This window comes from Amblyomma americanum, chromosome 1 (assembly GCF_052857255.1).
Source record: "Amblyomma americanum isolate KBUSLIRL-KWMA chromosome 1, ASM5285725v1, whole genome shotgun sequence".
NCBI classification, from domain to species: Eukaryota; Metazoa; Arthropoda; class Arachnida; order Ixodida; family Ixodidae; genus Amblyomma; species Amblyomma americanum.
Window position 1 is genome coordinate 259,929,167 of NC_135497.1, and position 15,328 is coordinate 259,944,494.

At 41.6% G+C, this 15,328-nt stretch overlaps 2 protein-coding genes across 2 annotated transcripts in view; one reads left to right on the forward strand and one right to left on the reverse strand.

The window, feature by feature from the left end:
* Window positions 1-538: 538 nt before the first annotated feature.
* Window positions 539-12,563, reverse strand: Urm1 (Ubiquitin-related modifier 1). Its single transcript, XM_077649115.1, has 5 exons — window positions 12,280-12,563; window positions 12,128-12,198; window positions 11,737-11,818; window positions 4,711-4,759; window positions 539-633 (listed from the first exon to the last, which is right to left on the reverse strand). The coding sequence occupies exons 1-5, from the start codon at window positions 12,312-12,314 to the stop codon at window positions 565-567; spliced, it is 306 nt and encodes a 101-aa protein (XP_077505241.1). The 5' UTR covers window positions 12,315-12,563; the 3' UTR covers window positions 539-564.
* Window positions 12,564-12,766: 203 nt separating this feature from the next.
* Pcl (polycomb protein Pcl) overlaps window positions 12,767-15,328 on the forward strand; it is a 101,377-nt gene continuing 98,815 nt past the window's right edge. Inside the window, exon 1 of the mRNA XM_077649113.1 lies at window positions 12,767-13,012. Within this exon, the coding sequence (XP_077505239.1) occupies window positions 13,004-13,012 (9 nt within the window). The 5' untranslated portion in view covers window positions 12,767-13,003. The remainder of the gene's footprint in view (window positions 13,013-15,328) is intronic.

Consider the following 15,328-nt stretch of genomic DNA (forward strand, 5'->3'; position numbering starts at 1 on the left):
ACCACTTGTTTTATGATGGCTTTATTGTTCCACACATTTATTCTGTTAATCCAGTGAAAAAGAAATAGCATAGTGCCCTTACATTAATTTAGAAAATTTGCAATACACTCAAGACATACTGCGAGAGAGAGAGAGAGAAAAAGGAATTTTAATGAGAGGAAAGGAGAAGAGGTCGGCCGGTGGTAGCATGACCCTAGGCACCTGTGTACAGGCCTAAGGCACGTCATATCTGAAGCTGGAAACTGCCGCTAAGTGATGCCACCATCAACTCTGAGACCAGCTTTGCTTAAGCTAATCGAGATATTAAAAATCTCCATACTGATGTTAGGACCGACACTTGGGGCATTAGCATATCCCACACTATGCAACAACAAACAAATCCATATGCTTATTTGTGCTGTGATGTAAGGCTGTTATAACTTTCCAAAAAAGAACTTTATTATCTGCATTTTTACATTTTCGTCTTTATTCCTGGTGCAAGTGTTGTCTACACATTGGTTTTGATCCAAATGTGCTGTCAAGTATAACAAAGACAAAGTTTTGAGGAAAGGTATGCACAAACATTTATCCACCATGCAGAGTTGATATAAAAAGCACGTTGTCATTTGATTTGAGTTCATAGGCAAGTCCACCCTGAAAGAGAGGAGAAGACTTCAGTGAAGTGGTAAACAAGGGTATGTGCTCAAATGAAGCTAAGCAACAGCACGTCGTGCGATGGTAACAAAGCTAGAAAGAAGCATTTGAAAGTAGTACCTAAATACACCGACAATACCCTGGGTGTCAAAAAGGAAATGCCTCGACTGAAAATTGAAACAATAATTTCAAATAAATGTGACAATTTGTTTAGTATGCCAAATGACAGTTGGCAACACAACTGTGACATTTTCAAACAGTTGTAACAGATGAATGTTACTCCGGGTTTTCTTTTGTATTAGGGAGCAAACAACAGCAACCAACATAGAAAAAGGATGTCTAGTACAACGACACATGGAACTAGTCTATATTACTGCCCTGAGGGTATTAATAAATGAAATGAAATTACTGAGAATGACAACGGCTTTCTGTACAAAGCAATCTTTCCTCCAGATAAAGAAAAATTCCACTTATCTGGAAGAGTCAATCAGTGCAATATCCAAATAGTATCTGGTTCTCAGCCTTTCTGAGACGTAATGGGTATCAGAGAGCCAGCCCAAAGCTGTCCTTAATGGCGGGTGCATTCACAGGACCTTTCTTTGCAAAGCAACCAGTTACAGGTATCACATACTTTGACATGTTAGAACAACACTTCCGTGAACCCTCAGATATAGTATCAACATCGACGTGTTTGTCTAGCAAAACGGGAGATCTCCTCACTGGTATTCAGTAGTCCGAACCAGGTTGCATAAGGAAATTCCAAAAGATGGATAAAGAGACGAAGTCATATTCCCTGATATTGCCCCTCTCGATATTTTCCTCCAGAGGTATGTAAAGGACATAGTGTATTCAACCAAAGTGACCACTATGGAGCAGCTTTGGGAAAGGATTACACCTGCCATTATAATGATCATGCTACAGACTTTAGTCAACTTCAGAAATCTAGTATCAACGAGACATTTTTCATTCAAACGAGCAGTGCATGCAGAAATATCGTAACATTTTCACAGGAACTTTGCGAATCATACGCGCTAATCTAAAAATAATTTTGTTACAATGTACATACCCAAAGACATGAAATTTAGGCATTTCAATCTAGACAAACCGTGATTCACACAATTTTCAATGTAATTAGTGTACTCTGAACATTATTCTTAGTAATGGTGGGGCCAGTTTAAAAACCGTTAGAGATAACTGCGGCTACCCGCATTGGAGGAATTGGTTTGGTTTAAGGGGGTTTAACGTCCCAAAGCGACTAAGGCTATGAGAGACGCCGTAGTGAAGGGCTCCGGAAATTTCGACCACCTGGGGTTCTTTAGCGTGCACTCACATCGCACAGTGCACGGGCCTCTAGAATTTCACCTCCATCGAAATTCGACCGCCGCGGCCGGGATTGAACCCGCGCCTTTCGGGCCAGCAGCCGAGCGCCATAACCACTCAGCCACCGTGGTGGCCCGCATTGGAGGAATGAGAAAGCAATGATGCCTCCTTGACACTTGTCGCCTCTCTTCGCCCCTCTTTGAGTCCATTGAAGTTTGGTTCTAATTAATTAATCTATGTCGAACAAACTTTTCTGTTCAATTAATTATCACTCAAAACCACATTTCAATCTATTTTAAACTTTATTTTCACTTCTTTGCCTATTTTTACACTATTTTGGCACTCACGGCTGTTTTCCCGTCCACTCACTATACCGACGTCCGCGCTATTTCCACTTTTTTTACATTATTTGCTCCAATTAATTAACTAACCATCCTATTGACATCAAATTCTTTGCGCATCATCCTCACATCGTCCTCTATCAATCACAACCATTTGTTTCATGCTACCTCTTCTGAGAACGTCACAATCATTGCGGACATGTTTTGGTGACACGCTATGGTGACACGACCACGTCGACATAGCCTAGAAATGCTTTCGCATTAATAAGAAGCAACAAGGAGAGCTCCATTTACCCTTTTTTATCTGTAATTACCTTCATATCCACCTCCACGGTGTAATGGCGGTAAATGCGATTTATAATTTCAATGCAGATTTCAGCTGAATGTAGTAGCACCCTTTAAACTTTAAAAATTCTTAAAAAGGAGAAGTTATATGAACAAGCAAAACTTCTTAGTACCTGCCATATACTTTCCATAAAAATCTAGAAAAAATAAAATTTTAGAAAACACCAGATTTTGTGTTTATAAGGTTTTTCTAATCATATCCCAAAAGGTTTTCCCTGAAAACAGCCCAGAAGTGACTTTAAAAAATGTTTTTTTTTTTTTTGCGACCGTAGGTAGCAAAAATACTGGCTGAGATCTCCGTGAAAATGCCAGTTTTCTAAGAAATGTCTTTTGATCAGAGTGCCCTGCTTGCACAAAGCAGAGCATGACAATGGCTTAATGGATTTTCATGCGATTTGTTGCAGTGTGTTTCTTGTTAAATTCTTTATCCAGCGACATTCCGATATTTCTGAGTTATCTTCTCATTTCTTCATTCTGTCACTGATTTGATATGATGGTAATGAGTGCATTATGCAAGCATGGATATAATGTTCTGTGTAGAAAAAACTCGGGTGGATAAAAATATTCGAAGAATGTCATTGCATGAACCATTCCTTTGGATAAATTTTAAAAGAGACTCTAGGTTCCTATCTTGTTTTGTGGTGATTCCAGGCTTTCAGCAAGTTTATAATGTAAATTTATAATGTCAAATTTATAATGTAAATTTATAATGTCAAACCTACTGAACATGTACGGGTGAAAATTTGTATTCATTCATTTATGGCACTTCCCAAAAAGCATGACTAATTTCATTGCTCTACGCCAAAAAATAAATTTAACCTCCAAGACCCATGTCCTCCTTTAAAAAGGACACTGAAGACAACTCCATCCAATTAGTATTGTTCTCAGAAGAAATTGATCCTCTGGCTTTTTCTAGATATGTTTACATTTTTTGGAAGCAAAATATGCATTTAATGGCCATAAAATTGCATTTAAATTTTTTCCAATCAGTCGATTCAAACTCACGATGTCCTTACCGAAATGGGCAGGTTACCACCGTTTTGACAGTTCCCAGCGGAATGAATGAAAAACGTTTATTGTAAGCATAGCCTCTGGGATCCACGCCCCAACAAACACATTTAACTTGTGAAATCAGGCGATCATGGCAATACCTATATTTCATTTTTTGGCCTTTTCTAGGTGAGAGTGGTTGCTTTGTAATTAGAACAGGTACCTTATCGATACAAGAAAACCTATATTTGTCCTCAGTGTCCCTTTAAAGGTCCCCCAACCACCAATGGTAGAAAATTTGCTATACCCCAGCAGTTGTAAAGCATCGTATTTGGAATGCATGATTGCAAAAATCTCTTTAAAGACTCAATAACAAGGGAGTTACAGTTGTTGCAATAAAGCAATTTCGTCACGCTTCTCTCTGCCACGCCTACTCTAAGTCAGTTTCTCTCATCCATCCGGCTGAAAAGTCTTTGCAAGCAGAATTTACCTTCCCTGCTTTCAGAGGGTGGCACAGAGTATATGTCAGGTGCCTATGTCATGGCCACAACTCGCCAGGCATTTTTTGCTTGCTTTTGACTTCCTGGTGCAGTTACAGCAACAATTCCGTGTGCTTGCCAGTATCAATCTGCCTTGAGACAGAGCCTCATGGTGTGTCACAATACGCGTGAAATATGGTCATCAGCATAAAAAGGCGGAAGCCAAATAGACACAAGCAGCTTTCTGCTGACATGGCGTGCCCATGCAATGGAAGAGAGAGCAACCAGCAGACCCCGAGACATAGTCCGTTATTGCCCGTGAATAAGAACGCTGGACCAATGAAATGCAGTTCACTGCTAAGCATGAGAAGATTGGCTTTGTTGAAAGAAAGTGCAAATGGGCTTTGATTTGCAACTTCATCACCTTTCAGGGTGCACATGGCTCTAATACTTTGCAAAGTCAATCATAACGGCCCAGTCTTGGCATTGCCCTTCATTAATTCAACTGTCTAAACCTGACTGGGGCCCTTTAAAATACTTCTAGGAAGAATAATGTAAATCAACTTGGTATCTAAAGAAACAAGCATAAAGCAGTCACTTGCCAAGAGTTCCCAGTCTGTGTCATTTACTAAGACTAGAATTCCAGGTCTCCTGAAAACAGAAGTAAGAGCAGTATTTCACAAAGGATGAAAGTTGAAACGTAAAAATTAGACACTTACGGGCCGCACCTTAAACTAAGCACAACATGTAATGGGTGGGTTGCACTAAGCTTTGGTCAGCATTAACTTATTGAGACTGGAGTAAACTCGATATTATGGGCTTTCAAGAGGGTACCAAGTATTATATAGGGCCAGCACACAAGGATTTTGACTCCAGGAAGCAGAAGTGACACCAAAACAGATTTTGAATTATGCACACAGAGTACAGTGACAAAAAAATACTTGCATACAAAAATTTATAGCACAAAAATACTTTAAGTTGCGCTCTTTCAAGGTGTCTACCCTTAAAGAAACATTTAGCTTTTTCCACTGCAGACAGTTCCTGGAAAACGATTTTTTACTGCGACACATAACATTTACTATATGCTCAAGACAAGAGCAGACGGACAAGTAAAGGACTATAATAGCCCTGTAACACGGTCACTTTAATGGCCACAGAGTCAAGAGTCTTTGAGATTCTTAATCGCTATCGAACTCCAAGGAATTGTGTGGCGCCACAATCGCTACTTTAGATTTTGCACAGATAGTGAAAAAATATATTTATAAATATAAACTAAAAGTTACGCACTTTTTTTGGAACTCCTAAGATGTTTTTAGTTGTTATTAAAGGCCAGTTGTGCTATCTCAAAAGACACTGCCTTTTGTAAGATTGGCTGTCACAGTTTAGTAATGCTCTAGCAACACTGAGACCGCTGGCATCTCCCTCTTATGAGATGGAGAGAATATAATTAATGTGTTTTAAACCAGACCGACACAATTTCTAAATTATTGGGCAGACTAATATTTTACTCCTTGCAGCAAAGTTCAGGAGAATAATGTTTGTTCATGCTTTTGTACCGTGAATGTCACGCGCATGAAAGTGCACATTGGTGCTGCTTGAAGCAGCACTAGCAACCTTGGCAATTCTTTAAGGCCCTCAATAGGGCGGTTACAATTCAGAGGTGTGAAAACCGCAAAGCCTTTGGGCGTGCATAGCGCCCCTGTGCGCCGATGCCGCTAGGGGAGAATGTGGCCCTGCCACTAGCGGCGTGGCTAAGCTCAGCCGCACCGGCCACGCTCACGCCGTATCAACTCTGCAGGCTTAATAGTTGGGCTCGGATCATGTTGCGCGTGTTGCTCGGCAGTTTGTGCGATTGGTTCCTTTTGTGACAGATTCTTACGCGGGTGAAAGACGCAGTTCTTGGAAAAAAAGAATACAGAGCTTCGCTGTCATTTCTTCGGCGTTTCAGCCTTCGCTGCCGAAAGAATACGTGCTTCGCGCTTTCATTCGCACATACCCTTCCTCTAAACATAAACGCTACTGGATCCTGGAAAATTTTGAGTGAATGTAAAACGAAATATGCATGCTTGCAAGTAAGCACCGCGAGCAGAGTTCTCAACCGATGTATCGCATAAGCAGCTCGAATATAGCGCGCATTGCTCAGGTTTACGAATGCATGGACTTGTCTGCTAAGATAAGCTAGCAGCGGCCACCAGTGGCCGAGGTTACCAGCCACTCAGAGAAATACTTCCACAGACTTTTTTTTTTTGTCTTACGTTGCTGTGATACCTCAGTGTAATGCCCGCACCCGCTGAACATAAATACAGCAAAAGATATCACGCAACATACCTAGCGCTACAGCCTAAAGATAGATGCTGAAACCAAAGGCAGAGCCGACCACTAATTCACAACACTGTAGCCTTGAATAAACTGGTTAATGTATAAGAAACATGCAAAAATGATTCAAGCATTTTTTTACGTTACTTTCCCTCAACCTCTTCCCATAAGTTGGACATCATAAGCTCCACGCGTGTCCGCACTTGGTTAATATTATGCATCACTACAGGTATTAAGGCGATAGCCTTTAATGGCTCATACTCGCAGTGGAGGTCACATGACCTTAAGATCACCGAAATATCTATAATTTGGGTAAAAATTGCTCAAGTGGCCACAGGCTTTCGCCGAACGCAATTTAGAATCTCCTAAGTGCCCCCCTAATTTTTTTACAGCATTGCTTTGTGTGATACATGCCACAAAAACACAGAGTAAATGCATGTGCTGCTTGACCACTGGAAGGCAAAATGGCCAATGTATTTTACATGCAATATAACCAAGACTGCGGAGATAATGAATAAGGTCAATTTTTGTGACCTTTATTAAGTCCTGGGGTAGTAATATGTTATACTTCTGTAACATCATTCGAATGCTGCCACAGCTTTCCATTTGTGTTTGAAGAGTTCTCAACATTTCATCTCTCTATTTAGTCTCAATATTTAATGATGAGTTGCTGTGTCATTGCTGTTTTTACCATTATAGAACATTGCTTACAAAAGTATCAAAATCACATGCATGCTTCAACTATGCAAGCGCTGGCAAAATGTGCAAAGTACTATGTCTGGATGCGTGTTGTCATAAAAAAAAAGTGCAGCGTTGCCTCGTGACCAAATGGCCTTGTACCGTCACCAACGGATGGAGTTTGCACATCCCATCAACCTTAAGACATTGCAGGCAATTTACAGGCCCTGCAGCACACGATTCGAACCTGCTAAAAGTGCAGGGAAAAATTGTATGATGTGGCCATTTCAGTGTCCTTATAATCAATGCATGTCTGGGAGGTATGATGTGCACACATGCTCAAAATGCGTCGTCTATGCGATATGGATTGGGACCTTTAAACAGAGCACTCATTGACAAGGGCAAATTATATGGACTCAGGAGACGTTGTTTTAAGCATATTACGGCAAGGAAAAATGCTGCGGTTCCTAAAACCAACAATTTTGCTTCCGGCAGGAGAAATGCGGCTGTGCACCTTACTGCTCCAAGGCACGTGCCGCCACGCGGCAATGGCGCGCTCTGGGGCCACGGTTACGCGGCTGGTTTCCACACCTCCCTATTCTAGCCACCCTACCCTCGAAATCTCAATAGAGTGCTGCGCTGCTCCTTTGACTCAATACGCTATTGACTCGATGGCAATTAAAACTGCCCGTGTAGTAGTGCTCAATGGCCTTTTAGTCGACAGACAATCGATTTGAGGACCTTCGAAATGCCCGTGTGACAGGTGTACAATGCCTGCCTGTGTTTATGTAGGCAAGCATAAAAAAAAAAAATCACAAGCCAGGCTAACACACCAACACCACAGGACATTTTGCGATTACACAGAACCAAAGGATCATCGTGAACTATACACAGTAAAGATAAAGGTGTGTGCTCGATACTTACTGCAGGACTAAAATTTAATGCGCACCAAAATGTCAGTACACTACGGTTCTTGGACTTTATCTTGATCAAAGTGTAGACATTGCGGTTAGGAATTGAAACCACAAACTTGTACTCAGTGTCCGAGCATTTAGCAACCAAGCGTACAAAGTAGGTAGCACCAGCTCATAAAATGAGGTAGAATGTAAATGCAGAGCTAGAGGTAATTTGATAGATGGCAATAAGAAACATAATGAGTGCTACAATGTGCAAAAATTAGGGGAAATTGTTTATTAGAATGAAGACTTCAAAAGAACCTTATTCAAACCTCAAGTTTAACGTGTACAATCATATTCCTGGCCTTTGCTTGTTTACAAGTGAAGGCACAGCAGAAAAAAATGCACCATTTCACCACAACAAAAGTTATGAGAAGACAGGGGCGTGCCATCACACACTCGCCAGGTAGTAAAGTCAAACTTGAGGAGAAACAGCAACATTATAGACTTTAGTTACAAACTTTGTTGAGACTGATAGTTGTGACTGCCCGTTTATTCAATGGCAAGGGTTGAGAAAAAAAGACTGCATAACCAGCTTGCAAAGTCTATCAGCCCTTTTCAGAAAGGAGCAGCTGGAAACTAAACATACAATTGTTTTTATTATTATTCTTTTGTTTTGATTTCGAAACATGTGCCATTAAACAGAAAAGGATAACAAAAAGGTTTAGTCTGTCGCATGACAAGTAACAAGCTTGGTTTGGTTTATGGGGGTTTAACATCCCAAAGCGACTCGGGCTATGAGAAACGCCGTAGTGAAGGGCTCCGGAAATTTCAACCACTTCGGGTTCTTTAACGTGCACTGACATCGCACAGTACACGGGTCTCAAGAATTTCGCCTCCATCGAAATTCGACTGCCGCAGCCGGGATCAAACCCGCGTCTTTCGGGCCAGCAGCCAAGCGCCGTAACCACTCTGCCACCGCGGTGGCTCCAAGTAAGAAGCCTTTAATAAGTTGTTTATAAGAGTAGATTTGCCTCCTCAGCCAGTGACCCAGGCAGAAAATAAGCCATGAACTGCCAAGTAACAGAATAAAATACAGGTTAGATTAGTGTATGCAAATGGCTGTTTGGTGGTACATGGGGATTAATGTCCCAAAGCCGCATGTGGGCTATTAGACTATGAGAGCACTAAGCACATTGTACAAGTGCACAAAAGCAAACAGGGAATACACATACAAGACAGGTAACATTGTGAGTGTGCTGTGCCCTCGTTATGTACAACCAACTAGCCACCTCTGCAGCTTTGCTATTAAGGGGGCTGTGAAAGGGGGTCTCAACAAAGATGCGATGTGCCTAGGATGCTAAAGGACGCTGCTTCACAAATATCCTCCAACAAGATTTTTTAGATGCACTTCGTAGAAGCTGAGTTATCTGTAGTCAAAATTTGAAGTTCCGTGTCTTTGCGCCTTTTCCTCTCCTCTCGTCACTTTTTGCACACTGAAATATCGGTGCTCCACTGACGGCTCCTCGCACTAGCCCCCTCTGCCGGCTGCCGACGCGCACGAACCAATGCTAGCAGTCTGCTGCTGACGCATTAGGCGCTACGTGACATAATGAGCGCAGATTCGGGCGAAATCGCAGCACCGCAGGTCGCCGCTAGGCGCGGAAGCGGACAGTTTTAAAAATAGTATTGTAATTATCGGCTCGCTTTTGAGGTCTCGTATACGGCATGAATGCTCGTTGGCCTGTACTCTACATAATACGAGCATTTTATCGACAACCTCAAACACCTTTTTCAGTGACCCTTTAAAGATGCCATAGTGGATAGTGGAAGGACCTGGATTAATTTCAACTGCCTAGAGCTCCTGAACATGCACCGACACTAAGCAGCACTGGGATGTTTCTGCATTCAGGTTCAATGCCTACACTGGCCATCGTGGCTAGGATTCATCTGGGACTGAGCTACTGTGGCATGTTGCAAACAGACGTTACACTTGGTAACAATAATAAAGGAATTATTCCATGCCAAACACACCAGGGGTTGCACTTTACCCTCCCCAATTTCTTCCACGAAAATTTATATTTATTGTAGTTAAAGCCACTTCCCAAATCATTTTGGAAAAGAAAAATTTTGGGGGCATGTGGCCACCTATTCAATTTTTAATTTTGAGGATGAGTGCGAAACTAGGTCTCATTTGGAAATTTACAAAAACTTTTCAGTTTTCCTTAAACCTCCATATTTTTTCTGAATAATATTTAAGCACTGTTCTTGAGTATATAGCCGCAAAATAATGGCAGCAGAAAATTTATTTATTTTAGGTAACAATTTCAGCAAACAATGTACAATTTTTAAAAAATCCCTGAAATTTCACACTGAGGTGGCCCAGGTAAAAGCATAAAAGATTATCTATTTGATAGCTAATGTTATTGACATCTCGCTCAGCAATTCTTGTTACAGGTGTCAAAAAAATTTTTAAAGCTCAGCACTCACACTAATAGTTATTGACAACCTGTACTGTCAATCAACTGCACAGCATAGTACAGCAGTCATGCCATAGCTTGCTATTTTGGAGTAAGCACAAGCACATTTGCCATTCACTTATCATACTGGTGCCACTAAAGAAGGTTATAAGCACGAACTCCATACTTTCGCCCCTCTTACATTGCCTCAACTTGTTAACCTATAGCATACCCTAGCGTGTATGCTATTAATTTTCACTGCAGCAAGCATAGGAATTCTACAATTCTACTGGGACCAAGGCTTTTGGTCACAAGAAGTGGAGTTTTACTGCATGAAACATTATTCAAATAGAATATTTTTTTATACTAGTGTTATGTGGCTGGTGGTCTTGTACGTGGGTAACACATACGGTGCACTTTACATTGTATGACTACAGAAGCCCGTGACGATGCAAGTTTGCATAAAACCCCCAGCACTGTATTTTCCCAATTGACTTACAGATGGTTCATATGGTGGAGTGCAATCAACAAGAGTAAACATTTTAGAAAAGCAGCAATTTGGGCTAGTTGGTGTTGGCTCATGACGGAAGGAATGTTACTGTGCTAAAATGACAAAGACAACCACTCAGAAGACAGGACGTGTGCATGCCCTGTCTTTTACGTGGTCGTCTTCGTGCCCAGTAACTTTCCTTCCGTCATGAGCATTTTAGGCAACAATGCTAGCTGTTTTGGCTCTGCCTCACCGAAAGGTTGTGGCAACCAGTTACAAAGGATACAACCATTTTGGACATTTAGAATAGAGTGACACTATCGGTTAGGGGCACAGGGGAAAAGTGTGTGGGGAGGGCAGTACAGGAGGGAGGGGTGCTTTGTCCTGCACCTGCGCACTAGCCCCTGCTATTCCCCTATGACCCTAACCGATAGCGTCATCCTATTCTAAATGTCTATTATCACCATCGCCATCACATGCAGACATGTACTAGTAGATAGAGGTTTGGTTTGCTTTTATGGAGTTAGTTAATGAAGCCAGAGTCCCAAAGTGACTCGGGCTATGTGAGGCGCTGTAGTGGAAGTTTCCGGGTAATTTCGACCACCTGGGGGTTTCAAGATTAACACTCACTGACATCTCACAGCACACAGGCCCCTAGCATTCCGCCTCGGCTGGGATCTAGCCCACATATTTCGGTTCAGCAGGTGAGCACCATAACCACTGGGCCACTGCGGCAGCTTCGTTGATAAAGGTGGGCTACACAAGTATGGTACACAATCCACCACTTACACTGTTTTTTCCTGGACAAATAGCTCTTCTTTTCCTCTGAGAAGATTTTCCTTCAACCACATAATTAGGTCAGACAAGGTGCCTGCACACAAAGAAAAGTGCATTTTAATATAACTTAGATCAGTGACATAAACGTCACGCAAACCAATAAAAAATAAGCTTGCCAAACACCATTTAACGCAACTGCAAATCCCTCTTATGAAAATACTTTTCCCGTGTGCTCTGCTTGTTAATAATCATATTTAACAGAATAATTTTGAATCAGTAATGATTCCTCCACCAGTTCGGAACGTTATTACCATGAATTATGCTAATTTCCCATCACCACCAATTTCCATGTTGCCGAGTGTTCAGCGGGGCGCCTTCCGTTCAAAGGATAGCTGTTGCTTACATTTTTGGGGTCCAGTTGGTATAGCAACATCATGCTTCTTCTGATTGCCAAAAAGAAGCTCTGCTCCGCCTCTGCAATAACAGAACATCATCAGAATCTGCCCTGAATTCAGGCGGCAGGAACGACTGCGAGCTAGGTCTGAAGCAGCGTACCCAAATTCTACTCGCAAATGGATGACATTTGTCATGGCTCCCACCAACACGTGTTATCGACGCAAGGATGATTAAAAAGCACCTACAGTTTTAAAATCTCGGTATAACGCATGTTGAGCGTCTAACCACCGCTCAGAATTGGCAACAATACCGAATAACAGCCCAGGGCCAGCACCACGGCAACCACAATTGCCGCACACCACGGCCCAAAACATAAACCAAGTGAAACGGCTCGCACTCTAGCGCTTCAGCACATGCTCTGCAGTACAATCCGCCTTGTGCAGTAGAGGATACAACCAACCATCAACGTATTTGAGTGCAATAACTAGCGTGGGTAATGCAATATTCACAACGTGCGTTAAAAATTATATGCGTGCAAGCAAACCGTATGTCCCCGAAATTAAATTTGAACAGTGATTTTTTTTTTTTTCTGCGCCATCTCGCGCACGCTTTTCAAACCACTGTTCAAACGCTTTCAAAAGGCGCCAAAGTCCCAATATGGCGTCGGTTAGCCCGTGCGTTCGCGGCGATAGGCGCTTATTCGGTGCAGCTTAGTGTTTTCGTCACTAGTATTTGCTTTCTTGATTAGCGCTCATTCCAGCAACATGTTCCTTGCGAAGCGGTGCTGATATTCCAATGATGTGATGGTTCTAGCCTGGTAAGGACGATGGAGCTCGGGGGCTACTGAACCCTCGACTTGGAAAGTTTGTTTCCTGCTCACCGGATGTTACTGGTAAAGAACGTTTCCTCTGCATGCGCTCTGTGCGAAATTTTATACAGGCGTCAGTTTTAAATACCCGCCTGAGCGCGTGAACTTTGCTCAAGTGGACCTGTTCGATTTGGTGTTACCGGCCGGGTCAGTGATGACAATTTCGGTTATTTGTTTTGTTATGGCGTCTTTACAGACACATTTATTCATACATGCCGCCATCCTCAATTATTTACTGATTTGTAGTCGCATTATATAAGTAGCGCAAAGAGGCTTGCTTACGCTTGTGAGGTAAGTTCGGTTCACTGTGCTTTTTTTTTTTTTTGTAGCCGCACGCATTTGCTACTGACCTAGTGGCAGGCTTTCGAACAGTAGTTACCAGTTGGCGCAGTGATTACCCTGAAGAAAATGTTCTTAACTACGTATTTCTTAATGACTTCGATTGCGCTGTGAACTCATCTTCAGGTGCGAAGCCATGTAGGTAAGTGTTCATCGTAATTTGTGAATGTTTCATGGGTTACTTCGGACAAGTTTACTGGCACTAATTAGAATTCTAGTATTTTCTGCTTGTTTGCTATAACCGACATTTGTTTCTTTCAAGAAGCGAAAATATTAGAAATACTAAAACTTCGCACTTCTTTCTGACACATGCATTTCTTTCGGCAAAACTATAAAATTAAGCAGGAGCCCCCCCCCCCCCCCCCTTTTTTTTTTCAATTAACTATGACTAGTGTTTGTGGATTGTTCAAACGAAATTGCAAGCCGCAAATAAGCAGGAAACCAAGCTTTCTGTTCAAGCATCTTCGCATGGAACTGATACCTGGAGAAGCTTGGACAGAAAGGAAATCGGTGACTGGCTTTGTATTTATTCCCTTAGCATGAGATTTGTTTGCATTAATAACATTTAGCACATGATGTAAAAGATCAATGGTTCAAGGGAAAGCTTTGTGATAAATAGAAAATATTCATTGTCACTGTTTCTCTAAATTGCATGCTGCTCATTGCTGTGGGAGTTGTGCGGTCTTTTAGTAGGTGCTGGTTGTGTGCTAACTTGCAGGGAGGTTTTCATTAGTATCGATGTAGCTTTATTTTTGGCTTGCAGGAATATGCTGGATGCTTAAACCCTCTGTACTGCTGCAGCCAGCTTTTGGTGGCATATTGTTGGAGTTCCATTTCTTTGTTCAGTGAAGTTTGGCAAATAAGGTTGAACACAATTTTATAAGCCAACCTCTTCTGATTTTAGAGAACCTTTACCTGTATTTAAATCAAGGATAATCGATATTCAAGCTAAAATTGAATAATTTAATTAATTATAACTTGGTGATACTTCTTATCTCCAGCTATTACTTGTCAAAGGTCCTGCAGAAATGACCACAAATGCCCACTGTTCTCTTTTCCTATTCTAATGCATGCTGACAATATGACTGAATGATGTTTTCATTTCACATCTAAACTTCTACACTTATTATTGTAGTGCCCAAAGGACTCTCTTAGCCTTGCATTGTTGGTAGAAAAAAAACAAACAAGAAAGTTCTTTATATGACGTGTGTTATTTGCAGATTGTACTTGCATCACTTATGTGGCAAGTTGATGTTTGTTGGGCATGATGCATGTTTATGGCAGGACACCAGGCACTAGTTGACATAGCCAGCTTATTTTTGTTGTCACCAGCTACGCATTGATAGGCCTTGGTTCGGAGCTGCTTTAGCAGGCCACCTTGCTTCACTTACACTGGTAGAACACCATGTTTTGTCTCTGCACATGCAGTCTTCAGCATTCTCCATGCGGTGCTGAACGCATCAGTAGGATTTTCATGCTTCCAGTTAAAGTTTTCATTATTGCTAAGCCCATTATCACCTCGTGGCATGAATTTGCAACATACTCAAAATACATATGGAGCTTTGACATAGTTTCTGATGACAACATGTTGCTAGCGAGTTGTGCTTTCAAATAAAAATCTCTACTGCCACAGTGAAATTATTGTGCAAATCAAAAGAGGGCACAAATTTTGACATTCACACACACTTAGTGGAAACATGATATGCTTGGAAGAATAAGGAAAACTGTAGCCACCTATAATTAAGAGCTGGTAAAGAAGAAGCAACGATCACTTCGTAAGTCAGTTTGAAGCTGGACTTGCTTCAGGAAGAAGTCGGCTCTCTCAAACCAGAAAAGCAAATCTGTTTTCAGTGCAGCTTTTGCAGTTTCAGCAACTGATTTTTTGCTGTGAATAGGTCATATATAATGTCTGTTATCGTCAGCCACTACGTTTTCCCGCATCTTCAGCAGTCGGAAGTTTACTGAAATTGTTGGGGAAAATACGGAAAAGTCGATGAATTT